This window comes from Pezoporus occidentalis, unplaced genomic scaffold (genome assembly GCF_034315485.1).
Source record: "Pezoporus occidentalis ecotype Australia unplaced genomic scaffold, CSIRO_AGI_Poc_V1 ctg274, whole genome shotgun sequence".
NCBI classification, from domain to species: Eukaryota; Metazoa; Chordata; class Aves; order Psittaciformes; family Psittacidae; genus Pezoporus; species Pezoporus occidentalis.
The window spans coordinates 699276-727079 of record NW_026914653.1 but is presented as its reverse complement, the minus strand read 5'-3'; the positions used below and the strand labels follow the sequence as shown (position 1 = coordinate 727079).

Here is a 27804-nt window from a genome sequence, read left to right as displayed (position 1 = left end):
TAGAGTTCCTGTGGGAGCTTGTCAGTGTGTTGGGTAGAAACGGCTTTGATCTGCTGGCATCGATGGTGTTTGCAGGAGTGTAGCTGTGGTGAAAAGGGAAAGGTTGGGAGGTAAGGTTGGAAGGGGCTTTGAGCATCCTGCCCTAGTGGAAGGTGTCCCTGCCATGGCAGGGGTTTGGAGCTGGAGGAGTTTTAAGGTCCCTTCCAACCCAAACCTGTCTGGGATTCTGTGTTTTGGAGACTCACGCTTGTCCTCCTGCAGCACCAGCTCATGTGCAGCTTGTGCTCATTGATGTAACTGCTTTGCCTTTCTGCTTCCTGACTCCTTCCTAACAGAACTCTTGTTCAAAGACTGATGAGTCTTTGAACAAGAATTGTGTTTGCTGAAGGGCTCTCAGTTTGCTGCGAGAAACCTGACCAGTGCCAAGGTCATTGCTCAGCCTGAAACACGCTGGACTCTATGGAGATAGGTCTATGGTGTGGTTTTGAGGTGCAGCGCACCTCTTGTGCACTGTTGAGGAGTCTAATCAGGAAGGTTACCAATGCCGTCTTAGGATGTACAAGCTCCCTGCTATCTATATTAAAGCTGAAGCCGGGGACCGGCGCAGCCTTGGTCACCCGCCACGGCCGGGACTCGAACTCACGACCCTGCGGTGCGCAGTAGCGGCTGTGTGTCCCCTCTCCCCTCCACTCCTCCCCGCCTGGCGGTGCATGCTGGGAACTGTAGTCCGCGCGGGGCCGCCGCGGTGCACGCCGGGAGCTGTAGTCCCCCGGTGTCCCCGCGGTGGCTGGGCCGCGCCATGGCGGCGGCCGGAGCCCCGGCGGGCGGCGCGGGGCGCTCCAAGGTGGCGCCGAGCGTGGACTTCGATCACAGCTGCTCCGACAGCGTCGAGTACCTCACCCTCAACTTCGGGCCCTTCGAGACCGTGCACCGGTGGCGCCGCCTCCCGCCCTGCGACGAGTTCGTGGGGGCCCGGTGAGCGGCGGGGCGGCGGGCGGCGGGCGGGTGTGGGGGGTCCCGGCGGCTCCTGACCCCGCTCTCTGCCGCCCGCAGGCGCAGCAAGCACACTGTGGTGGCCTACCGGGACGCCATCTACGTGTTCGGGGGGGACAACGGGTGAGGCCACGGCGGGGCTGAGGGGAGCGGGGCTGGGGCTGAGGGGAGCGGGGCTGGGGCTGAGGGGAATGGGGCTGAGGGGAGCGGGACTAAAGGGAGCGGGCTCGGGGCTGAGGGGAACGGGGCTGAAGGGAGCGGGGCTGAAGGGAGCGGGCCCGGGGCTGAGGGGAGCGGGGCTGAAGGGAGCGAGGCTGAAGGGAGCGGGCCCGGGGCTGAGGGGAGCGGGCCCGGGGCTGAGGGGAGCGGGGCTGGGGCTGAGGGGAGCGGGCCCGAGGGGAGCGGACCCGGGGGGAGCGGACCCGGGGCTGAGGGGAGCGGGCTCGGGGCTGAGGGGAGCGGGCTCGGGGCTGAGGGGAGCAGGGCTGGGGCTGAGGGGAGCGGGACTGAAAGGAGCGGGCCCGGTGCTGAGGGGAGCGGGCCAGAGGCTGAGGGGAGTGGGGCTGGGGCTGGGGCTGAGGGGAGCGGACCTGGGGAGAGCGGACCCGGGGCTGAGGGGAGCGGGCCCGAGGGGAGCGGACCCGGGACTGAGGGGAGCGGGGCTGAGGGGAGCGGGCCCGAGGAGCGCAGGGCTGCCGTTCCCCGGCTCAGCCGCTGCTCTCGTTCCTCCGCGCAGAAAGACGATGCTGAACGACCTGCTGCGCTTCGACGTGAAGGACTGCTCCTGGTGCAGGTGCGCGGCGCCGGGCGCGGCCCTCCCCGGCCCCAGGGCTGGGGGTGGCCGCTTCGTTCGTCCTCAGCACCTCGGGGACTCTCCCAGCGCATCCTGCCAGGGGCTGCGGGGCTGAGCAGGGCTCCCGCACGCAGCTCCTGCCTGCGGGGGGCAGTGGGTGTCACACCCTGCGGGGTGCTGGAAGGGTACAGGGGCAAAGGGACTGGGGTGCTGCGGCCCCTTGGGGCAGGAAATGTGCCAGTGGGGCTTACTGTTGCCTTGTCTTTGCTCTGGCCTGTGCGGGCTCTGTCATCTCACCCCTGCCTCCTTGTGCCTCGCTCGCTGTCTCTGCCAAACAGGTTTCAGCAGTGTCGTGTTTGTACCATGCTCACAGTGCTCCGTCTGTCGTAAAACCTGGGGCAGTTTCATTAAGAGACCAAAGCCAGTGAAAACCCTCAGGAGCAGCAGGAAAAGCTTGAGCAGTTGTTTCTTGTTTGACTCTGCACAAGAGCAGTGAGTCCCTGAAGCACAATGAGGGTGTTTGATTGCTGCTGTTCTCCTGTTGTGCAGGGCTTTCACCACGGGGACCCCGCCAGCACCGCGGTATCACCACTCGGCTGTGGTCTATGGGAGCAGCATGTTTGTGTTCGGTAAGGCAGCGGCAGGTTGCAATGGTGTCTGCTTGGGATGGTAAATGCACTGGTAGTGATGTTTAGAAGAATGAATGAGGTATCACAGAATAGTTAGGGTTGGAAAGGACCTTAAGCTCATCCAGTTCCAACCCCCCTGCCATGGGCAGGGACACCTCACACTAAACCATCTCACCCAAGGCTCTGTCCAACCTGGCCTTGAACACCACCAGGGATGGAGCATTCACAACCTCCCTGGGCAACCCATTCCAGTGCCTCACCACCCTCACAGGAAAGAATTTCCTTCTTATATTCAATCTAAACTTCCCCTGTTTCAGTTTGAACCCGTTACCCCTTGTCCTGTCACTACAGTCCCTGAGGAAGAGTACCTCCCCAGCATCCATATAGGCCCCCTTCAGGTACTGGAAGCTGCTGGATGCACGCAGCATCTCTTCTCCAGGCTGAACAGCCCCAACTTTCTCAGCCTGTCTTCATACAGGAGGTGCTCCAGCCTCTGCTTATCCTCGTGGCCTCCTCTGGACTTGTTCCAACAGTTCCATGTCTTTTTTGTTAAGGACACCAGAACTGCATACAATACTGCAAGTGAGGTCTCACAAGAGGAGAGTAGAGGGGCAGGATCACCTCCTTTGACCTGCTGGTCCCACTCCTTTTGTTGCAGCCCAGAATACGGTTGGCTTTCTGGGCTGCGAGCACACAAATTTTTAGGAATATTTTTATAACATATTTTTAGGAAGTGTCAAAATATCTCTGTAGCAAATCCACTGTTTTCCATGTCTAACACTGATTCCAGCTTCAGCTTGGAAACACTCCTGTTTTGTCTAAAGACTTGAAAATCATTCCCACGTTGTTTCTTTAGGGGTAGCAGTGGAGGAGGAGTCTCCCACTTGTCCATTAGCTAAATACCTCTCTTTGTGCGAACTAAACTTAAGTTTTCTTCTACTATAACAACTAGAAGTGTACGTGCTTGATTGCATTTGAGCCCAATGGAATTTTGTTGCCCAGGTGGCTACACTGGAGACATTTATTCCAATTCCAACCTGAAGAATAAAAACGATCTCTTTGAATACAAGTTTGCAACTGGGCAGTGGACTGAATGGAAGACTGAAGGGAGGTAAGGAGCTGGCATGACTGCCCCCTTCTTCAGGGGGCCTTGAGCTTAACGCAGCAGACAATGGCACAGTTGGTGCCAGTGCTGGTGTTAAGGCTGGGGGATGATTTCTGCACTACTTGCTTGATTCAAGTGTTCTGAAAATGAAGGTTTTTACATGGCCTCCATTCCAGAGTGGACTATATTGGAAATGTGACCAAAACCTATTTCGATTTAGTTGTATCAGAAACCACTTTGGAGCTTACTTTAGTTAAATCTGTTTCTCAGACTAAAGTTGGACTTCCCGGAGTGCCCTGAGATGCACACACTTGTGACATGTGTGCACATGAGTGCTTTCAGAAGCAGATGAATGAGTTGATCTCTGTTCCTGAGATCCAGCCTTCTAAGGCAAAATCAGACCTAGCAGCATGTTACTTCTCAGAGCTGAGTTTGTGCACATTTAGACCACATCAGTAAATTCTCTTTCTGGTTGTTTTAGCAACTTTTGGCATTCTGGAGGGCAAGTCTCACTCCTGTATTCCAAACTCACATGTCCCTGTTGTTCCCCATGGTTACAAGCGTGGGTACTGCACAAATGGCCTCATACAAGCTGATGGCCTTGTGCCGTCACAGTTTTGTTTCATGCTTCTTGGCTGATTTAGGAAAAGCCACAAAGATTGGGGAAGAAGAAATCTAAGTTTGCTCTCTTCTTGTGGTCTTTGCATCTTGGGAGCCTTCTCAATCTCACCCCTTGAAGCCGTTTTGTGTTGGGTACTTTATGCTTCATACTTGTGCATTTTAGCCCTCACCTAGATCCTTACAGCGGGTGATCTGAGAGTGTTTTAATTGCTTTCCTCAACTGCAGGTTGCCGGTTGCCAGGTCAGCTCACGGTGCAACAGTGTACAGTGACAAGCTGTGGATCTTTGCAGGATATGATGGCAACGCACGGTACGTGCTGGGATCACTGGGGTGCTTCTGTAAAGTCCTGGTCCCTCACTTTTCACCTCTGTAGAGATGATTTTGTACCCCTAGTGATTTAAGCCCTTAACTGGAGCTCTGCAAAAGCTTTGCCTGTTGTTGAGCATCACATTTCAGCACTTCACCAAATTCAAGTCCGTATGTGTTGAAAACCTAGACACCTGGTGACTCAGACTGTGGATGTGTAATGTGCCATCCTTGCCTTGGTTGTAAAGATCTTTGAAATTTGGCAAATGAGCGTTTTTCTTTATTTCTGGAGGAGGAATTGGAGAAGGATGCATGGCTGTGTGGAGCTGCTCAGTTCCAGCTTAGGGAGTTCCCTCAGGACCTCGAGTAGCTGGAAGGAGGGATTGGGTGAGAGGAGCTGTCTAATTTATGTTAAATGCATCTAATCACGTTAAAAAAAAATGGCTTTTTGTGGAACAGGAGCCTCAGGCAGATTAGGACAAAAGGAATCATCTGTAGTTATAGTGAGTAACTTGTCCTGGGAAAAGCATAGCCAGGTATAAAAGGTAACAGTCAGTGATGTGTCAAGTTGCTTGCTCTGTTCTCCTCTCTGCAGTGAAGGTGGGATTCAGCCACACAAATCACTGCTGTGGTCCGTCCTAGGGGTTAGTAGGGGTAGGTAGAAGGTAGCAGGGTAATAAGGGGTATTTCTGTAAATACCCCTGAATCCTGAGGAGTGAATAGGTCAAATCCTTAAGCTCCAGGCAGAATTGCTGTGTGTAACTGTAGATCACTTGTAACCAGAACACTTGTAACTTGTAACACTTGTAACACTTGTAACTATAGAACACTTGTAACTTGTAGCACACTTGTAACAGTGTGTAACTGTAGAACACTTGTAACACTTGTAATTTGTGTGTAACTGTAGAACACTTGTAACTTGTGTGTAACTGCAGAACACTTGTAACACTCGTAACCAGAAAGATGCTGAAGCAGGCTTGGGGTGGTGATATTAAATTAGGTATAGGAGAAAAAGATTTTAATAGTTTTTTTCCTGCCAGTGGAAGTAGGAGCTGAAAATTACTGTAAAAAAAAACCAACTCTTTCTAAATCAAGCATTTTTGTATTGTAACATAGGTTAAATGATATGTGGACAATTGGCCTCCAGGATAGAGAGCTAACGTGCTGGGAAGAGGTAAGAAGCTTTAGTTGCAGTTAACACATGGGATTTCTTCTTTGGTTTTCATATGCAGTTATTTAAAAGCCCTGTCCTGGACAGCACTGCTCTCTGCAGGTTGTGTTTGTCACACAGGTGAGCGGAAACCCCTCAACATGATTGTGCTTGTGCATTTGGAAAGCCAAGTGTACATTAGCTCTGCTCTTTGTTTGGGAATGTGAATATGAACTGGCCATGCCCCCTGGAAAAAGGGACTGCATTTCTCACTGTAACCGCTGGGAGCTTTGCTGGCTGTTCAAGGTGCCTGATCCTGACAGCACTGGGGCTCTAGAAATGTGGCCTCCCATCCTTTTTATCCATGGTAAAGTTAGTCTGTGCAGACTAACTTCAGCATTAGTTGATCACCTGGACTCAGTTGCCTGCACACGTTGCTGCCATGGCATCTGGTGAGCTGCATGGTGCTGCAGCATCCTCAGCACATGCAGTGGTGCACCACAGCAGTACCTTCTTCATTGTGAACTTCATTATCTTTCAGATTGAACAAAGTGGTGAAATTCCTCCTTCGTGCTGTAACTTTCCTGTGGCTGTTTGCAAAGACAAGATGTTTGTTTTCTCGGGCCAGAGTGGAGCAAAGATTACCAATAATCTCTTTCAGTTTGAGTTCAAGGAAAAGATGTAAGTGGAGACAGTTAAATCACACAAAATCCACATAATCTTTTACTACTTGTGTTGAGAAATGCACAGACTTAAGGGTATTGAGAAAGAATAGTGAATCTCATGGTGAGGAAGTGGTGGTAAGGTATGGACCATGTTAATGAGATGTTGCCGTTTGCCATGTGCATCAAATTGGTCATTTTCAGCAGATGAACAAAAATTCAGTAGATTCACTTTAAACAGTAAATGTGAGTCTTGGTGTATTCAGAATGGGATGCCAAATATTGCTTTCCTGGAAGTTGTCCTATGGTCTGTTCTGACAGCCTGGTTGGTCTGGTTGCTGGCTGAAGTGGAACCACAACCGAAACAATAGCTGATGACCTCCAGACCTTGGCTGAAATCATGCTACTGTAATGAATAAGCAGTGCCCTATCAAAATGGGGTATGGTACTGGGTTAGCTGTTAAAGTGGATCATAGATCACGGATTCCTTGCCAAGTTGTGGTCTTTGAGCTGCTGGGATTTGCATCTGGGTGAGGGAACCACATTGGCTTTATCTCATTTTCAGTTAGAAGTTCATCAACATGGAGCTGACGGAGATCAGGATGAGCTGTTGCCCGTTCTCATGCAGGTTCTGGAAGTACCGTAATGGAGCTCCTTTATTCTTACAGTTGGACCCGGATTCCTACCGAGCACTTGCTTCGAGGCTCCCCTCCTCCTCCACAACGACGATACGGCCACACGATGGTTGCCTTCGACCGGCATCTCTATGTGTTTGGTGGTGCTGCAGATAACACGCTGCCCAACGAGCTTCACTGCTACGACGTGGACTCCCAGACCTGGGAAGTTATCCAGCCCAGCCCAGACAGTGAGGTAAAACCTTCAGCTCTTGGTGTTTCCTTTCACCCTTGGCCCATTTTTTGCTGTCAGGCCAAGGGTGTGTTTTTGACAAGGACGTTGACTTTTAGCTCCTTCCCACCAGTGGTTGAGCAGCTGAAATACTGTGGGCAACAGTCTTTAGAAATGGGTCAGTGTTGACACACTGAAAACTTTGCTTAGTGCTGTTTAAAGAAATCCCATCAAACACTTGTAATTGTTGAGTCAGTCATTATTTGACTGAGCCTAGTAATGAATTCACTGTGTGGACCAGTGGTTCTGTGGTTGGCTGTGTGATGCTGTTGAAGCAGAATTCCAAACGAGATGAGGTTTTGATTGTTTCCCTGGAATAATGCCTCTGTGTGTAATGTCTTAGAAATTCTGTAATTGCACAGAGTAGCATTTCCCTTTTAGGTCAAGTGTGAAGGGTTTGCTTATGAAGGTATGACTGTAAAATAATGATAGGCATCACAGGGAGACTCAGACATGGCTTTTTTGACCATAGTTGCATTAATAAGATATATAAATTAAAACACCTGGGTTCTTTACGTGAGCATAAAGAGGCAGTAACCACCAAGGGCCAAGTGAGCACCCCAGATGAGAAGAAGCCTGTACTAGTATCTGTATCTGCTGGATTTAGAATGGTTATGTTGGCTGCATTTATTAATTTTAATAGATTTTACCTTAAGACATGTAGAAATGCTTCGGCTGATGTAACAGTGGGTTTAGTGTGTGTGATCTGTGGGAAGAAATAGTAGATGTCTGTGTGCTGTATGGAGAACTGCAGAAATGAAGGATACACCTGGAAGAGATGAGTATTGCATGAATTAGGCTGCAATCAAGTCTCAGGCACTGTGAGTGCACCGAGACAGTCCAGCATTGGCTGCATTTTGGGTAAACAGGTAGAACAACACCTAGAAACAAGTCTGGCAATGGGCCTGTTCTAGGTCCTCTTCTCTGCCCAGGTCCCTCAGCTTTGTTGATGGTGCCTTGCATGGAGGATGGGAAAATGGCTTAATAAGTAGAAAAGGGAGAACTAAAGTGAAAAGGTCAGTGCTCCACAAATAAACAAGGAACTTCTATTTTGTGCTTTTAGGATGTCTTCAAACTGGATACCAAACATGCTTTCTGATCTGCACAGTTGCAGTCCATAGCTCCTCATACCTTCGCCTTGGTGCTATAATATATATACATATTGTGTCTTACAGAGCTGTTCTCCATCTTTACTGTTAGACGATCTTCACAGTTGGGGGTTGTTCTGCTTTTCTAAGGCAGGGAGAGGAGCATCACATCTGAGTCCGTGCCTGCCTGTACAACAGTGCCAAAGCTTCCTGAGGTGCTTGGTTTCCTTTATACGGGGCTAGAAGAGGATTTAAAGATAATTTAAATACATTTTTTTCATTGCCCTCAAGTTTTCCTGTAGAGCTCCTTGGCTTTCTGAAGAAGGTTGGAACAGCATCAAATACCAGCAGGCAGAAAGAGGGAAAATATTCCATCTTGCCCAGTTGCTCCCCAGCAGATGCACAGACAGAGGCTTGCACACAGCACCCGTGGTTTGTGCTACAGTAGAGGAGTGCTCTGCAGGGAATGACAGAGGAGCTGGAGGCCTGGGAGGTGATTGCACATCCATTTGTGGACACAGCCCCACAGAATCAGAAGAGATGTTTAGAAACAGCCACTGCCTCATAGAAGGTGCCACAGGAGGAGGAAGAGAATTCTTCTTCCTTGCAGCGCTTTAAGAAGGTCTGGGACAGTTACACTGTCCATGAATCCACGTGGATTCCCACCATCTTGCAGTGCAGGCTCTAGTGAGCAGCCTTTCAAAGAGCAATATGAATTTCTGACTTTCAGAGCTCTTTAGTTGTCTTTTAATAAGCAAAAAGGGAGGTGAATGCCTTGGTAAGCTTCTCTGGCTTACTGTGAGCTACAGTTCTGGAGTTTTTCACATGGATTACAGTGACGTGGTTTGTGGGCAGCTAAGAAAGATTAAAAGGACTTACTCATCCCACTGTGGATGAGTCTGCCACAGTCTCCCTGTGCAGAGATCAGTTACACCCGCTGAGTTATCCTCAGGCAAAAGAAGCATGTTATTATGTGAACAAACCCCTGAATTCCTGCAGTGAGGCCCCTAACAAGATCTGCTGTCAAATGTGGTGAGTGTAGCTGTCAGGGTCTCATGTTCTGCCAGGATTTCACAGTCCAAAGAGAAGACTGATGTTTCTAAGCAATAGGTAGTGCTGAGACTTGCATCCTTTTCAGAAAGTCTTTTGTCTAGCCTTCAGGCTCTCCATACCAGTGATGGGTTCAGGTTGTGCTGAGAGGTACAGCTTGGAAATGGTGGAGTTGGTGAAAACCTGGTTATCAGAGTCAAGGTTGTTGCACAGAGTGATTTCTGTTTGTCAGCTCTCCCTTCATCTCCTTCCTGAGGGATGTTCATTACGTGCTTTTACAGAGTTCTCCCACAGAGAAAGCAGAATGTGCACTTATGTGGATGATAGCAGAAGGGATACACTTATGTAGCTCGCTCACCAGTAAGAAACTAGAAGAAAGCAGCGTTAGGATGACTCATGTTAAGTGGGTATAAAGTTGGATAACTGGAAGATAGGAAATGTGGGTTTGAACAAGGAGGAGTTACTCTGCTTAAGCAGTTTAGAGACTGGTTCTTGTCATAGCACCACTAGAAACTTTTGTCAATGACCTTGAAAGAAAAGAGCAAGTCTCAGCTTTCCCCTGCTGCCTGCTCATTGCCCAGAGTTTTGCCAATTCATGATTAAAGTAACAGTCCACTCAGAGTGATGGTTCTTAAGTTGGGCAGAAACAGTATGTATTTCATGGGTATGTAAAGCAGAATAGCTGAGAACAGAGTGTGTGGTCTATGCTTAATAGTTTCCCTTCACAGTACCCCTGGAAACAATGACTTAAAACCTTTAGTCATTGTGGGTAGCTGAGACAAGCTCCCTGTAGTGTAAAATGGCTCAAAGCGCTGCTGATATTCTTGGCTCCAGAAGCCAACAGAGTGTAGTATCATTTAGTAACATAACTGTTACCCCCATGTTTATTAGGTAGATCTTCCTGACCTGTGTCTCACCATGTTGTATTCACAAATCAGGGTTATTCAGAGAAGAAATCTCTGAATGATTGGAGAAACCCAGTGGCCAGCAGTGAAACGGAGTCTCTGGGCAACAGAGGCTGTTTCGTCTATTGGTAAAGGATCAAGTGAGGTCCAGCAGCTTCAAGATGAAACTAGAAATACTCCAGACTGAAAAAGAAAAGGAAATGAAAGTTCACAGATTGTGAGGAACGGGGGTGATGATTCCTTGGGATGTTTTCTCAGAGCCTTTGGGTAGATTTTTCACTGTGTCTAAACCAGAATTTATATTTCCTAGAAAGAAAGTTTTCCTACAAGAAAGGCTCCATTTCAGAGTTATTCCAGGATCTCTTGTAGGCTGGTTTATGCAGGAAGTCAGATTAAGATCCCAAAAGTACTACTATGGGAATTTGATTTTGGAAAACACACCATGGTGCCACAAGGAAGCAACTGCTAGTCACGTGGTTTTTGTCCTCTGTTGTTAGTTTTCAGTATATGTTCTTCTGAGACACATCCATTGGATTTGGCCATACTTGCTCTTTAAACTGCCTAATTCTCTCTAATAAATTGTACATTAACACTACTATTTCAATCTCCAACTGATAGATTGAAATTGTGTTAAAGGAAAGAGTGTTTATTGTTATTACAGCTGTAAGTTACAGGTTGGCTCCTATTCTGACCTTTGCAGTTATAACAGCACATGTTTGAATGTCATTGTTAAAGAATCAACTTCCCAGGCTGTGTTCTCCAGTGAGTATTAAATGGAAAAATCTCATCCTCAGTGTAGAGCAGAGTATCAAACGATGCCCACTGTCCCATCCCTTAGTACTGACCATAACCAGAACCACAAAATCCCCAGAAAGGCTGATACTGCAACAAGCTTTTGTTGTATGACTTTGCTCTTGTATCTCGTGATTTATCCTGTTTTGTAGGTTTCTGCATCATGGTCTTCAACTTTCTATCCTCTGCCATGATATGTGGCAATCCCTGTTCTGTGTTCACTGCTTCACATGAGGAGGTGGTGCTTACTGAGGTGATCCTTTGCTTTACACTGTTGACTTGCTGACACTAGTGCAGAGTTGAAGATTCCATGAGAGGTTCAAAGAATCTCTACCACTGGAAGTCTTTAGGAATAGCCTCGATGAACCCCTCTCAGGAATGAAATAGGTATTGTTGGCCCTGGTTGGAGCAGAGGAATGGAAATAGCCTTTGGCCAGGTCCTTTCCAGGTGTCTGTGATAGATTTTTAATTCCCTTTCTTCTTGTATGGAAAATAAGAGGGGAAAAGGAAAGGCTGAATTTCCACGTTAGACATAAATTTCCATCATAACAAGAGCTGAGCTGGGCCTCCACACCTGGAGTATGTTAACGAACAGGAGGAAGTCTTAGGATCACAACAGCAGGAGGTTGGAAGGGACTTCAGAGGTTTTGAGTCTAACCTCATGCTCAGAGCAGGGGCAGGACTTGGCAGAACGTCATGAGGTGCCCATCAGCCCATGTTTCCAGCCTAGGTAAGCCCTTTCGAGCAGCAGCCTCCAGCGTGTCAGCTACTCCAGACAGTCAGCTCTGATTGTCTGAAAAGCAGATAGATTTTCTGCACCCAGCGTGTGAAAACATTTTAAGTCCTTAAACCTCCTTGAACTTAAAGACTATCCAAAGCTCTGTCTGCCCATCTGTTAAGAGAGTTTCATGCTGTTGCCTAGTATGATAGCGTAGAAGCATCTCTTGAGTATAAACAGCTACCAGAAGTGACATATCATTTGAACCTGTTGTAGCTTATGGTTTTCTTTGAGTTCCAGAGGAAGAATAGATTCTTTTTTCATAGGCCCACAGCCTGGGTTGTGGTGGGAGGGAGCTTAAAGCTCATCCAGCTCCAACCCCTGCCACGGGCAGGGACACCTTCCACTAGAGTAGCTTGCTCCAAGGCCCTCTGTCCAGCCTGGCCTTGAGCACTGCCAGGGATGTGGCAGCCACAGCTTCTCTGGGCACCTTGTGCCAGTGTTTTTACCTTCTAGTTTATGTTGGTTCACCACATTGTTTTTTTGATGGCTTTAGGTATTTTTATGTCATTTTGGCTTAGAGTTTTTAGTGATGTTGGAAGCCAGGGAGGCTCATTGGTGTTCCTAGATGTGAAAGCGATCTGGGCACATCTTTACTGCCTTTGAAGTACAACAGTCAGCTTCCTTAATACATATCTGAGTGTGAGGAGAGGTAAAATTTACACAATTATCAATTTATTCTGTAAATATAAGAAGGGTACTAAGAAGCTGAGAGAATGAGACGGAAGAGCCTTGGAACAACTGCCATGGATTTGATTTTACCTGTTTCCTAGTATTGCACATAGTGCTGAATTTTCAGTCAAGGAGCACTGAAAACAAGTTGGAAATGCTTTGAGGGCTGAGTAGGAGGCAGAAGACACCCACTGAAACAGCACGAGTTGAAAACAACACACAGTGTCTTGTACGCAGTGCCTGCCCTGACACTGTGTGTAACCTGTCAGCCATAGCAAAGGTTTTACTGCATCACCTTCCTCATGCATTGTCAGCCTTGACACAGAGAGCAGGTTGTCAGAGACCATCAGTCAAGCCATGAGGTGGGAAGCTGGTCTCCAGCTGTGGGAATAGCTGAGCATCCTGCATCCTGGCCATCTCTGTTCAGCATCTGCATTCTTCCCACCTGCCAGAAACAAGCCCCTCAGCTTCTCATGAAGAACTAAGGGCACAAGAGGGCAGAAAAGAAGCAATTAGTGCATAAGATTTTAATTGCTGTATACCTCAGTCATTGCACAAACTGTAAGAGAACTACACAACTGATGTGTTGGATTGCTCAATCACAGTGGTATTTGGTTTAGATTTCGGCATAACAGCAATTAAACATCCACCTACAGCAGACTCCGAGGTAAATAAAGAAACACTTGGAAGTGAAGGCTTCAAAAATGCAAATTCAATTTATTCCAGAAGGGAGAAATGAATTCCAGCCTTGCAAATGCTTTTCCTCCTCCACTCTTTTCTTCTCTCCTTGAAATGTATCTGGAGCTGTTTCAGATTGAACTGCAATCTAAGAATCATTTAAGCCTTGACTGTACACATGCGAGTTCCAAATTGCACATAGAAAACTAGTATTGACCCCTGACTGGAAACTGTTCTTTTCATTTCATTTTACTTTTACGTTGATTCAACTTCATTTATTAAAGACTCCAAGTGAAGCTGAATGTATTCCTGGGAAGGTCAGACTTTAAATCAGTGACAGGGTTTGCACAGGTTGAACTAAGTTTATTTTAAGGTATGTGGACTCAGCCCCAGAGGTCGTGCTCAGGGCTGTAATCTCAACTATTTGAATGATTGCTGGTGCTCTGACACAGAAGCAGCAACACTTAATGCACAGCTTTGTAAGTCAAACCAGAACCCTGATGAGCATCACAGGACAAACTCGGTCTGTGCTGTCTAGACAGGATACGGAGTGAGTCTGAGCATGAGAAATGCAAAATGATACAAAACCTCTTCTGAAATACTTTGATTTTGAAGGTGATGGCTCGAAGCAAGGCAGCAGTGTGGGAGGGTGAACTGAAAGGGAAGCAGAGGTGACTGGTGAGATGTGCTTTGGAAAGCAAAGACTCCGGCTTGAAAAGACCCTTGAATAATGACAAACCAGGTGGCTGTGTTTGGTTTCCAGCAGAATAGTTCTTCTTTGGGTTTTTTTTTGGCTGGAGAGTTAGTTGTGAAAAGGATATGTATAATACAGCTGATATCAGCCCTTCTGGTGGTGTGGAAAGACATCTCTGGATTGGATGGGGCTTGGAGCAACCTGGTCTAATGGAAGTTGTCCCTGCCCATGGCAGGGGTTGGAACTGGATGAGCTCTAACATCCCTTCCCACCTAAGCAATTTTTATGATTCTATGATCTCATTCTCTTTTGGAGAGCCATGGAACAGGAATGTAATAGGTTATGATTCCATAATCTTCCTATTACAGTATTTATTAGCACCAACTTTAAAGTTTCTTTGCTAAAGTATCCATGAGGTTTTGCTGGAGACAGAAGGTTTCTTGTTTATCCAGGGGAATCTGGATGGCTTGTTCAACAGGCCTTTGAGGTGACCCCATCTGTGGTTTGTACATCTGAGGGAGAAAAGCAAGCAGGGGGGGTTGTGTCCTGGAAAGCTGTAGTCTGAAGAAAAGGGAAACTCATGGAAAATCTGGTGAGTAACGAACTAAATGAGGCTGTTGTGTGATGCTGTGGTGAAAGGGGTAAGTCAGTGGTAATGAGAAATGCCAGTCAGCATGGCTTCCTGGAAAATGTGGCTCTGCAGATAAACATAATCTTGTTTCGTGTCTGAGCTTACTCAAGTGGTGTCTCTAAATATGTACAAGAAGAGAAGATTTCTTATGCCAGAGGGCTTTTGATTTCGTAGGCAGAGATTTAATGAGATTTTGCTGCCTGGAGGACAAAACAAGCCTGATCAAACTGGGCAGGGGGGGAAGGTAGTTCCTATCACCACTCGACGACTTGATGTAAGATACCTCAGTGAGATGGGCTAATGTGATCAGCTACCTTTGTGTAACCTAGAAGACACAGGTAAAAACAATGAGGTCTGTCCCGTGCAGGAGGGTCACAGCAGCTTCAACTCGCAGTGGCTCCTTCCTGCTTCAGAAGTCACCCCCTTTTACAGTTCCAAGGTGAAGTGTGTGTTGCACGGAATGGTGTGATCCCTCGGCCCTATAAATAGCTGGGGCTTCCTGCAGCGTGGGGTGGCTTTATGCTCTGTGGACCTGGCGTGATGGAGACAGGATTGACTCTGTGGTGCCAGCTCTGGAAACGCCTCCAACGCTGGGCTCTGTGCATGACTTGGCACTGCTGGAGGGCCTTGGCCAGATGGGTGAGCCGCTGCGGGCAAGGCGAGTGCTTACAGGCCTCCAATTGAGCATCCTGCTGAGTTAGATGATCATTCACTGTTCGAGCTCTCGACAGCATTTGGAATGAGCTCTGGGTTTCACAGTGATTTACAGAATCTCTTTATTTCTAGAACTGGGGTGTACTTTTCTATGTAAAACTCAGTGTTGAGTCTGAATTTGATGTATTTTGTAACTACAGTTACATGGAGGGTCCTGTGTGTGTACCATTCTGATTACAAGGTGCCATGAATAGGTGTCTTTAAATGTGAGTCTAAGTATGTTCCAGGTACACTAGGAAACAATCCTAAAGGATAATACATGTTGATCTTAGGATGCAGGCATTTGTGTCACTTTGGTCCACGTTGATTTTCCCTTCTCACTATTGATCTGTTGCAGGTTCTTTTTTGTGTGTGTGGGGAAAAAAAAAGAGGCTTTTAGTTATTCCCTCCCCTGTTTTGTCCTCTTCTTTCCCCAGTTACCCAGTGGGAGACTCTTCCACGCAGCAGCTGTTATCTCGGATGCTATGTACATCTTTGGCGGCACGGTGGACAATAACATCAGGAGTGGAGAGATGTACAGGTTCCAGGTAATCACTGCTCAACCTGCTCAACCATCCACACCAGTTCTGTGGGACTCCTCTGCCTCCAGACGTGGCAGTTTCTGGTTTGGCCCCTGCAGACAGCCTTCACAGTTCAGACAAGACCCAGTTCTTCCATCTTGCCTTGTGTTATCTTTCATTACCCTCCCCATAGAGCAAGCCCTTGCAGGTGTTTGGGTTGCTTGTTGTTTTCTACTTTATATACTACCTTGAGGTTGAGTTAATCAGGAAATCCACTGATCATATGTGTAACAGTGCTTTTGGGCAGGGCCATGTGAAATGAATTCTGTCTTCTGTGGGGCTTTATTTTTCCCAGTTTTCCTGTTACCCTAAATGCACTCTCCATGAAGACTACGGAAGGCTGTGGGAAAACAGACAGTTCAGTGACCTGGAGTTTGTTTTGGGAGAGGTGAGTAGATTTTACTGCAGAGGTGCCAGTGGGGGTTTCTGGTGTGTATATTGTGTCCTGGGGAAAGGCAGATTGTAGGGGGGGGGGGGGGGGGCAGAACCCCTGGGAGTGAAGTTTGAAGAGCAGTGGCACTGGTAAAGTTGCTGTCTCTGCTTTAGTAAATTACACTGATCCAGATAACTTCCTAAAGCTGCAAATGAGAAGCTTTTCAACTGAGAAGATCCGTGGATAGCTGGGAGGTAACCCCAGTTTGTCACAGCACAGTATCATAGGATCATAGAATAGTTTGGGTTGGAAAAGACCTTAAGATCATCCAGTTCCAACCCCCCTGCCATGGCCAGGGACACCTCACACTAAACCATCTCACCCAAGGCTCTGTCCAACCTGGCCTTGAGCACTGCCAGGGATGGAGCATTCACACCTTCCCTGGGCAACCCATTCCAGTGCCTCACCACCCTCACAGTAAAGAACTTCTTCCTTAGATCCAGTCTAAACTTCCCCTGTTTCAGTTTGAACCCGTTGCCCATTGTCCTGTCACTACAGTCCCTGAGGAAGAGACCCTTCCCAGCATCCTTGTAGCCCCCTTCAGACACTGGAAGCTGCTCTGAGGTCTCCACACAGCTTCTCTTCTCCAGGCTGAACAGCCCCAATGTTCTCAGCCTGGCTCCATACAGGAGGTGCTCCAGCCCCTGCTCATCCTCGTGGCCTCCTCTGGACTTGTTCCAACAGTTCCATGTCCTTTTTATGTTGAGGACACCAGAACTGCACACAATACTCCAGGTGAGGTCTCACAAGAGCAGAGCAGAGGGGCAGGATCACCTCCTTCAACCTCCTGGTCACGCTCCTCTTGATGCAGCCCAGGATACAGTTGGCCTTCTGGGCTGCAGGAGCACACTGAAGCCAGCTCATGTTAAGTTTCTCATCGACCAAATATATATATATAGTATATAGAGTTGTAATGTGAAAATGGTACTAATGACCTCTGTACTCAGTTGAGGTCCCAGCTGTTCCTTGGAAGGAGCTGTCAGTGCTTTGCAGATCATTTCAAGAGCAGTTTTAATGACTAAAGTAAAATAGAAAATGAAACCAAACCTCAGATGCAACAATAGGAGCAATATCTGTGACACTGAGCCTATGTATCAGCTTCCACTTAGTGAACATAACAGAGACTCTTTCCAAATGGTGTTTGCCATTAGGCTTTAAGGAAAACGGGTGTTGGATTTCATCTATATGTGCAGAGCAAATGCAAAGCTGCCTTAGATTCTAACTTCAACTAAATGTATGGTAACCTGGAGCTCAGCCCAGCCTTCCACGACTTCCACCATCTGCCACCACCACTGTGGGATTTGGGTCTAGAAGTTCAATGTGTTTTCTTCCTTTGCCTGTGACAGAAGGAGGAACGAGTCCGAGGGCACACTGCAATTGTTACAGCTCGCTGCAAGTGGCTGAAGAAGAAGATCATGCAGGCAAGGGAGAGGCTGAAACAGGTGAGTCTTAGAGAGAATAGGTCTCATGGCAGGGGATGCTTATTCTGCCCCGTTTTGGAAATCAGGTTGTCAGGAAACACAAGTAGTATCTGCTGAGACAGCTGTGGCACCAGAGCGGAGCCTGATGCTGAGGTGCCCTGGAGCAAGGGAAGGAAAGAGGATAATTGGCATTAACAGGCTGCAGGATGTGTATCAGGCCGGGTGAGGAGCATAACATGGAGGAGCCACAGTTAATCCGGTTATCTGGATTTGGCACTACGGTTCTTGGGAGCTCTCGTAGCTGTCAGCTTCTGATCTTGTGGAGTATCCCTGGGGATACCCCTGCCTCTAGGGAGGGCAGGAGCTGCGTGTCCTCGGGGGTGGCCTGCAAGATCAGACAGATCAGTGGGAAGGGAACTTCAAGGTTTGGAGCTGGCTCTGTTCCCTTTACCTTAGCATTTCCTGACTTCTTCCAGAGTGGAAGGTCTGGTGTCTGCGTTCCTTACAGCTTTTTAACAGCAAATATCTGACTGCTCTTGAGGTACTGGTAGCACATAACCTGCAGTAAGACGTACAGGTGCCTCATTGCCCCTTAGTTAATTGCTTTGCCACCCCAAGCCCTCCATCTTAACTGGATAAGGCTGGAGGGAAAGGTTGTCAAAGTGGAACTTGGAAGTAATAACGTGGCTTACAACATGTCTGTGCAGCACTTTGAGCTCTGACTTTGCAAAGCAGGGGTCTGTGGAACCTGCTCCTCCATCTTTCTTCTCCAAGGAGAAATGCTGTTCCTGCTGAGGGCAGAAAGATGAATTCATTCCTCCCTTTTTCTGAGGTCCTGCTTTTGAGCCTTATGCAGGAGCTCACATTTGTTCTGATCCATGTTTGTTGCTGGATATGGAACGGTAAGTCTAAGGCATGAATTCCTTGTCTTTGTGTGGATAATCTTGAAGATAATGAGATCTTGGATCTTGAAGAATGCAGTCATGAGAAGGATCTTTCCTGTGGTTTGACAGTAACGTGTGTGAGCTGACACAGCCTTGTTGCCATGTTTGTTCATTCCATCTCATTAGAAATCAAAGCAAGACATTGAAGACGAGGGACATGCGACTTGCCAGAGGGATGGGATTGGTGGGAATGTCAAGTTGTGCCGCCTGCAGCCGCTGCTGGAGGTGCCCATCCGAGAGGCTGAGGCGCAGCCCTTCGAGGTGCTCATGCAGTTCCTGTATACAGATAAAATCAAGTACCCTCGCAAAGGTAGGACAGAGGGTTAGGAACCTGCCACAGCTGGGCAGGAAACAGTTATTTTGACCCAGAGTAGGATCAAGCACTTGCACATGATCAATAAACCACAAACTAAAACCAAAGGCGTTCTGCTGTTCTGCACATGCAGAACACTGTCTGCAAGGACCATGGATCCTTTGTTGGCCTATTCCTTTTTTCTGGCGTTGTTTTGATCCACTGCAAACTGAGCCCACACAGCAAAGCAAAGAAGTGAGGATTTATCATCTTTTCAAAGCACCAATCCGAAAGAATGCCTCAAGAAAGGAAAAATCAATTTGATGCATTCACTGAAGATCCCCTGGTTATAAACACTTGCAGGCTGGGAGGTAATAGCCAGAGATCTCTCAGCTCCCACGCAGCAAATCTAATGGCCATGCTTTGAGTGATGAGGTGTGTCTGGCTGTGGGATTCAGAGTGGATACCCAGGGGGACCTGCAGCTGGAAGGGCTGGGGAAGCTGTAGCCATGTGGCACAATAAGGTAAAGCAAGGTCCATCTATCCTAGCGCTGAAAGGTTTGCTTGAGCTTCAGTCCATAATCTTTCCTTTCTGTAAAAGGTAATTCCCAGGGAAAGAATGGTATGTATGCAGCTGCTCCAAGGCTTTCGTTGCGAGCTGGCCTGTCTTGAGAGCAAGCCTCATTAATGGCGATGAGAGAAGCTCCTCGTTGGTGTCTGCTGACATTGCCAGATCCCGCTCTCAGCCAGTTCACTGATCCCTTAGGATCAGACCAAGGACATACTGAGCTCTTCCCTTTGTTACAGGCTTCTCAGGAAGCCTGCTACCCTTCCCCCAGCCCATCAAACACCCCTCTGCTTGGATCCTCCAATGGCCCTGTCCTGACCATTTGTATTCCTAGTTGCTTGTCTCAGTTCAGAGAGCAGCACCTTGGGGATCCGTCCAGAGGCTGAGCTAATAGAATTGGGCATGCTTATCAAATGGGATTTTCCAATTAGACACAAGGAAGGCACGTGACAAGCAAGAAGGCTTTTCTCTATCAAAAAGTAGTTACAGCAGATGGCCACAGATCTCCTGCGAGGAAATCAAAGGCTGTGGAGGATTATTCCTTGAGTTGGTGTCCCAGTAGTCCCGTTGCAGTAGCCTGCACGGGTCCCCACTGCCCCTCTCTTACTTCAGCCCTTTCTTCTAGACCAGCCTCAGGTCTGGGTGTGCACAAAGCACCTTCATAAGGGCCTGTCAGAATGAGGGAACTGATTGCTAATACTGCATCCAAACCCAGGGGCTGTTAGCAGCTGAGCACTTTGGAACACAGGGCTGCTGGCTTTGGAGCTTGTCAGTGGCTTTAGAGACTTCCCTTTCTTTTTGGGGTTTTAAAAATCATAATCCAGATTGTCAAGATAAATTGAGCTCTGCAGCATTTTTCTCTCTTGTCATTTCAGGCCATGTGCAGGATGTGTTACTTATTATGGATGTTTACAAACTAGCTTTAAACTTCAAGCTCTCTCGACTGGAGCAGCTCTGCCTCCAATACATTGAAGCATCCGTGGATCTGCAGAACGTGCTCATTGTGTGTGAAAATGCCAACAAGCTCCAGCTGGATCAGCTAAAGGTGATCCCAGTTTGCATGCAGAGGAACTGATAAGGAAGTTTAACAAATAGAATTTATGTAATAAATGTTTTGCAAAAGCTGTTGGCTTTTGCAAATTCAATTCTTTCCTATAATTGTAGTTGCTTGAGTGTATGTTAGGGTGGGCTGGCCTGCCGTTGCTCACCAATATTAGGTAGGTTTTTTCACTAAGTGATATTTGTGCATATCTGCCCTGCAGGGATTTCAGGATGTATTTCAGGATGTAGAGGGCAGAGTGACTTTGCCTCTTCATCAATTCACTCTCACTGCAGCAGGATGGAACGAGTGCGTTTTCTGTTCCCACTGTTCTATACAGACGCTGCAGACAAGCTCTTTCACCTGGGTGTGATCTAAATTGTGTTTTCATGGCTTTGATCTGAAAAGCACTCTACTGAAAACCAAAATGTGTCTGCAGTTCTCTGTGCAGTGGGTCAAGGGCTTTGCTGAAAGTCAGGGTAGGATAGATACCTCCAGGCTGCTTTGCTGTGACAGCAGGTTTGTCATACAGGAGCCTACAAGACTCTTCCAGACTGTTGCAGCCCTAACAGAGAGAGTTAAGGCAAAATCCACACAAGGAAATCCTGCACATTGTATTCTTAATGGAGAGTGTTGAGACCTCGTCAATCTTCTAATTAACTTCTGGTTTCTATTGTATAAAGAATTATTATGAGATAGCAACTAATCTTAGTTGGCTCCATGAGGTTTCCAGCATCTCCTGAGACTCCTGTTTCGGAGCAGCTAGATGGGGGGCAATGAATCTTTTCCTTGTTATTATTTCTTAGTCAGGTTTTTCTAGATGCTTAAAGTTGTCCTGAATTTCCTGTTCAAGTAGGAGCTGAAATGGTCCCTTAGGTCACTGAGGAGGTCACTGCTTGATAGCTCCAGCTGCAGGACCCATGTGGAGGGTCGTAAGAAAACGATGGTTGTTCACACGTGTGACATGTATGTGATGCTGTGGGATGCCTTCAGAGGGTAAACCATCAATCTGTTATTAATACTGGATTGGTGTTTTTTTTTAAGGAACATTGCCTGAACTTTGTGGTGAAGGAATCCCATTTTAACCAGGTAATAATGATGAAGGAGTTTGAGCATCTTTCTTCATCCCTCATAGTGGAGATTGTACGAAGAAAGCAGCAGCCTCCTGTTCGAACGCATTCCGATCAGCCGCTTGACATTGGTAACCTTCCTGCTTTTTAACCTAATTACTTGTGCTGGTTCTGCATTGCTAATGGTTTGCTTAGTCTAGGAAACAAAGGAAAGAGGGGCCGGAGCTATGGCTTTGCCATGTATTAGTTTGATAGTACCTGCTCATCTGCAACTATCACATCCTTAACTATCTCATTACGGTAACTTTCAGGAACATCTTTAATTCAGGACATGAAGGCTTACCTGGAAGGAGCTGGGACTGAGTTCTGTGATATCATCCTTCTCTTGGATGGCCACCCACGGCCAGCACATAAAGCCATCCTGGCTGCCCGCTCCAGGTGAGGCTGTGTAAAGTGCAGTGCTGTGCAGTCTGTGGGGCAGCTACCTCTTTTAGAAGACAGGGAGGAACTTTGTATCCACATAAAGCGTAAGACACGTCTTTGCTCAGTAACTGTAATAAGCCTTTAAGCACCAGTGGTTAAATGGTTTGGGTTTTTTCAATTTGATACCCAGCAGGGAAGGACTGGAGGAAATTAAAACTGGAGAGGTTCTCTAGAGGATGTGTAAGAAGCTGCAGTGCAAGACAAAGAATCTGTACAGTCACAGGGAAGGAAAGAGGTGGCTCAGTGAAGTGGAAAGCACCAAATGTCCACTGAGGTCAGAAGGAGTCTTTTGATGGTGGACATCCATTTTGCATCACCTGAAGTTTGAATCTCTTTTTCCCTTGCTGGTATTTAAGACTGGGTATGAATAAGCACAGCAAAAAATGGTGCATAACAGAGACTAGATTGTGCCTGTACTTTGTTGAGGAGGCAAGTTCACCCTTCTGATGGTGGGGACTGTTCTCCCTCCTCAGTATGGCAGTGAAGGGAATCTGTGCTTTGCTTGTGTGTTCTGTGTACCTGCACCTTTACGTTCTGGAAAACATGAAGTGTTCACATAAAATTGCTGTTTCAAATCCTGTCACAATTTTTGTCTAGTCCCAGAAATAATATTCAGTATTAGTTACCGTGGTATTTTACTAGAAGCATTTCACAGCTCTTAAAACACCCCTGCATGATTAGGAGCCTGCAGATACCAAGGAAATTCATAATACTTTAAGCTCTCTACTGGGTCTTATGCAAATTGGACAAAAATCAAAGCACTATGTGTCCTAATTTTCAAGAAACAGGCAAATTTTGGGTAGTGCTGATGGAAATCAGGGGGATTATATTTGGAGTTCTCTCACAGGCAGACATATAAACCCAATCATTTAGCAGTGGTTTTGCCCAGGTTGTCACCTGAATTTGCTTCTTTGGAAGCTGCAGTGCTTAACAGCAGCCTCTGAACAATACTGGGTTAAACAATCTGTCTGCAGAATGTGTACATCAGTTTTACTTCCTTTTCCAGTTACTTTGAAGCCATGTTCCGTTCCTTCATGCCAGAAGATGGGCAAGTGAATATTTCTATAGGTGAAATGGTTCCCAGCAAGCAAGCATTTGAATCAATGCTTCGATACATTTATTATGGAGAAGTAAACATGCCTCCTGAAGACTCCCTGTATCCTTATATCTAAAGGAATTGAAGTATCTGCCTAACGTGCACGTACAGCAGCTCGCTTTCCTTGCCAGGCAGAGCCTGGGAAAATTGCAGCTCAAGGCTGCATTTTAACGTCTGCCACGGTTGCTTTACAGTTGTTTCCTTAATGAGATGAATAGCTACCTCTTTGCTGCACCTTACTATTACGGCTTCTCCAACAACAGACTGCAAGCCTATTGTAAGCAGAACCTAGAAATGAATGTCACAGTGGAGAACGTACTACAGGTAATTGTCCCCAAGCAGCTTTCATTAGTCGTTTGAATTAGATACAGGGAAGGGTCTGGTCAGCTGGGTACCCCTAGTGCCAGGTTCACTGAGTCACCTCCAAACTCACATCCACTGAGACTGCACAAACCCTTCTAATGCCAGTGGTCCTACATGGCCACTGTAGGAGCACAGGCTCAGGTGGTTTTGTTTCCTTATCTGCTTTTTGTGTCACCAGTGCTCCTGGGCTGAAGTGTTTAGTAGATAATGCTCAACTGGCCAACAGGATGTTCCTCATCCCCCCATTGTAGACCAGTGTTTCCAAGGGTCTTTTTAAGAGGTACCATGTGCACTGCACTCAACTCCAAACCCTTTTTTTTTGGTAGACATTTGTACCAGGGCAAATGGTGATGTGCAGGTGACATTAATCTTGTTTTATCAGTAAATGCCAAGAGGATCTGGCAATGAAGTTTAAGCTAACAAAGAATATTCTGTGATAAGAAAGCCTACAATGCCATCTACTAGGTAGGCAGACCGAACCCCCTGCAACACAAGCAGAATCAATTCCAGCATTAACTGCTTTTGGCTCTTGCCAGTCTCACCAGGCACTTCAGGGAACCTGGCTCTGAAACAGATCTGCAGTTTCCTACTGATTATCTCCTGGGGACTCAATGCATTTAAATCCAAGACTTTAGTTTTCAATAGTTCAGAAAACTGGAGATGTTTCCCTAGCTCAGAGGAATTGCCTCATCTGAGTCAGAGCAGTGTTTGTGCCCTGTACCTCTGAGCTATGCGGAAGGAAGATCACATCATTGCTTTTGCTCTAGATTTTAGAGGCAGCTGACAAGACCCAGGCACTGGACATGAAGAGGCACTGCCTGCACATCATCGTTCACCAGTTCACCAAGGTTGGTTGCATCTTTTCTGGGGCTTTTGAGAGCTGCTGTCCTCTGTCACTGCGTTGGTTAAAGACACATTAATATAGGAATCCATTTCACTCTCTCTCATGTGAGACAGCTGAGAGCTGGCTGAGTGTTGCCGATACTCCCTGACAAGTCTGCCAGGCATAGTTTAAACACCAAAAATAAATGAAGGACTAGAACAGCAGGGTCTGGAAATGTGAAGACCTTCCAGAACAGAAGTTACCCACAATTGCTTCCATTTCCACTTGTTCCGGCTGTTGATTTTGTGCCATGCCACTGTTGAGTTCTCATGTGTATAGCAAGATAAGTTTGTGATATATTGAGGGCACAAATCTCTCTTTCACTGGCAGTCATGAATGTGCTGTTCATATTTCTCTTGAATTATTCTCTGTCATAGATATTCCACTCTCATGTGCCCAGAAGGCAAATTACCTATGTCCTGGCTGGGCTTTCTGTAGTTTCCCTGTTCTGATACGTGGGATGATGCATTAGTGATAGGAAAGGTCAAGAGCCTGATGTGCTGATATTCCTGTCCTCACTTGAGAGAATAAGGGTATTATCATTTAGTTGTTCTTGTGAGATATGATCCCTCCATGGGAGTTCCCCAGAGTGTCACCAGTTCATGGCACAATGTATCAGCATTGTTGAAATCGGCTGATAAATCACAGGAACTGGGATTTCTGGATGCTATGCACTTACTGATAGTAATTCCCAAGTTAATATTCAGGTAGCTTGCTCTTTTTTGTGTATCTAAACTCACAATCCTCCACTGCTGCCCATGGGGAAGGAGAGCACTGCTCAGTCCAGTCTGTATCTATCTGAAGATGCATAGGGAGCTATTAAGGCTCTTCATGAAATGCCTAAGTTGCCCAAGTGCAATGCATTTTACATCCAGAAATAGCTGAAAGTGCATAAAAAAGCTTTGAGAGTGGAGCCAGCATCCAGGGATCGCACTCCCAGCAGAGGGTCCCAGCATGAGGTTACAGCCCCTGCCTTCATGTGGTGGATTTTCTTCTGGCCTCATGACTCCTGCAGAGGGGCCCAGCTTCAGCAGGGGATGGAGAATGGTCCCACTGTGAGTTACAGGCAGTTGGGGCATCTCCTGGGGCTACAGTCCCTGAGAGCTGAGCTCTCATGGTCTCAGCTTCCTGTGGAGGCCCCAGGAAGACAAACAGGTTGGCACAAATCTCAGCAGAACGTGCTGGGGGGAAGCGAACGTTGCGCCATCGCAGAGATGGGAGCTAAAGGGCGTTCCTCGATTGTGTTCCACTCACCAGAGTATGTGGAAATGTTTTCTATTTAAACTGTTGCCTGCTAGAAGAGTTTTGCTCAGACTGTGGCTGGAAGCCTGTCAAGCAGATGTGCATGAAGAAACCTTCATTATGCAATGTTTTTCTTTGCCTTGAGAGGCTTCAGTGTGTGAGTTTTGGCCCTGTGCTGGCTGCCTCTGTGTGTGGCTGGGCTCCTTGGCAAGCTGCAGGCTCTGAAGGGGGATCTGTTCTAGCTGTGCCAGCCCGGCAGGTCATGGAGGCTTGGATAGGCTGGGTGGATGGCCCTTGGCATCTCCTGTTCTTCCAGCTTGGTTAACGCTGTTCTCAATGCCGACTGTCAAGGTGTTTCCCCCCCAGTAAGAACATTAATGGCAGAGCCGTGCCCAGAGGTTTGCTGCTTTGGGCAACGTGGGTTTAGGCTCCTGTGTGTCGGTATTGTGCAAAATGCCCAATAAAACTGCTGTTCTGAAGTGTTTGTACTGACACCCTGATCTGTTCCTCCACAGTGCATGGCTCAGTGCTTCCCACCCATGTTAAGGGGGTCCCTTTCCCTCCCAGTCATCACAGACCTTTACTTTGGGGATATTATTACTTCAAGCACATGTCCTGAGCTCTTCCTGAAAGCATCTCAGCCATTTCCTTCCTGGGCTTCAAAAGATGCTTAGGACATCTTTATTCTTTATCGCAGTCAAGCTTAGAGTGAGGAGATCAGTGAGTACTGGTTGGGCAAGTAGTCAGGCTTTTAGGCAGAGTCTGCCTTCAAGGCTGGGCATGTATGTTAATAAATCTAGAAAGAGGGATTCCTGGCTCATTACTGTGAGGTTGTGGAGAAGAAAGGAATGTGTAGAGCTCCTTTTTGGTAACAGCTGAGCTTCTGAAGAGTCTTCAGAGCATAAAGCTTGTAGATTCTCGTGTATCTGACGCGGTGAAGGTTTGTGTTGGCAGGTACTCCAGTGACCTGCCTTGACTGCAGGAGGAAAGCCAGCACCACCAGCGTGGACACTAAGCACAGCCTCTCCATAGGAGCAGACAGGGTGAAGAGATCAGGTCCTAAGTCACGTTCGCAGTAGAAACACACAGACTTCAAAGTTCAGGGCTGTGCTGGTGCCCAGCTTTGCTTTCAGGAGTGCTTAGCTGGCATCCATTAGCAGGAGAGTTGTCACTATAAACAGTAATTACCCTCCTTTCCCAGAGAGGCAGTGCTGGGGTCAGCGTTTCTGCTGTTCTCCATCCCATGCCCTCCATGCAGCAGTCTGAAACTCGGTTCCAAGTGCAGGAAGTCATGACCGGAGCCCAGGGCTGCGATTTCATGCCGTATGTGCCCAGGCTCTACCTGTTTCACATGGGGTGGCTGGGGTGAACTGCTGCGACATCAGCTGCCATTTGGGGAGGGCTTTAATTCCTTTCTGTTGTTTTCTGTTCTGTTTTTCTTTTCCTTGAAGGTCTCCAAGTTGCCAAATCTCCGCTCCCTGAGTCAGCTCCTCCTTCTTGACATCATAGAGTCCTTAGCTAACCACATATCAGACAAGCAGTGCGCGGAGCTGGGCTCAGACATTTGACACGCTTTGGTAATCGAGCTTCTCCCTTGTTCCTCAAACAAACTAGCACTTTATGGCTGGCTCTCTCTTCTACCATTCCATACCGAGCTGCTCACAGTGTCTACGCAGTACAGCAGGCTCCCGAGGAGCATGGACAGCTGACGTGCTCTCCTGTGGATTTGCTTGGTTTGTACCTTTGTGGCGAAGGGTTTGGTCTCTCTTACGCAAATGTCAAATTGAAACCATTGCAGGAATTAATTTATTCCATGTGGTTTGGGGAGTAACTAAGTTCAGAATCAGGCCCATTATTACTTTTATACTGTAAAAGAAAGCAGTCGTGAGGAAGGGTGGTGTTAATACTTGGAAACACAGGATTTCAAGGCTATTTAAAGAACTTCAGCTGACACAGGGGAAGTCACATAAAACTGGAAGCAGTGTGTGGTGCTCGCAGGGAGGCTGTGACTGTTGGAGCAGGATGGAGGGACTTGTCAGAGACTCTCCATGGTGTGGATTAAAAGATAAACCCTTCTGCAGCTGCCTCCACTGGTGGGCTGCAGGAGGGCCAGGCCTTGCTCTGCAGCAGCTCACACTAGAAGATTACAGTGGTCCATCCTGCACACCAAATCCATTAATCCTGTCTCAGTAAGCCTTTCTAGATCAATTTATTAATAAAGAGTTAACATCTTCCCCTGGCA

The 27804-nt window shown here is 47.4% G+C and overlaps 1 protein-coding gene across 1 annotated transcript; it reads left to right on the top strand.

Moving 5' to 3' along the window:
• The first annotated feature begins 759 nt into the window (after positions 1–759).
• Positions 760–27804, top strand: LZTR1 (leucine zipper like post translational regulator 1). The gene is made up of 20 exons (XM_062624934.1): positions 760–975; positions 1054–1116; positions 1730–1786; positions 2336–2415; positions 3418–3526; positions 4368–4451; positions 5565–5622; positions 6140–6279; positions 6929–7130; positions 15585–15695; positions 16024–16116; positions 17508–17603; positions 18653–18836; positions 20262–20431; positions 21470–21626; positions 21807–21933; positions 22985–23134; positions 23293–23398; positions 24205–24285; positions 27014–27804. The coding sequence occupies exons 1-20, from the start codon at positions 800–802 to the stop codon at positions 27128–27130; spliced, it is 2361 nt and encodes a 786-aa protein (XP_062480918.1). The 5' UTR covers positions 760–799; the 3' UTR covers positions 27131–27804.

Bases quoted from the DNA above. Each gene is read 5' to 3' on its own strand.
- LZTR1 (XM_062624934.1), top strand. From the start codon at position 800: ATGGCGGCGGCCGGAGCCCCGGCGGGCGGCGCGGGGCGCTCCAAGGTG. The intron at 1,117-1,729 runs GTGAGGCCACGG...TCCTCCGCGCAG, and splicing joins GTGTTCGGGGGGGACAACGG to AAAGACGATGCTGAACGACC. The intron at 23,135-23,292 runs GTATCCTTATAT...TGAGATGAATAG, and splicing joins ATGCCTCCTGAAGACTCCCT to CTACCTCTTTGCTGCACCTT.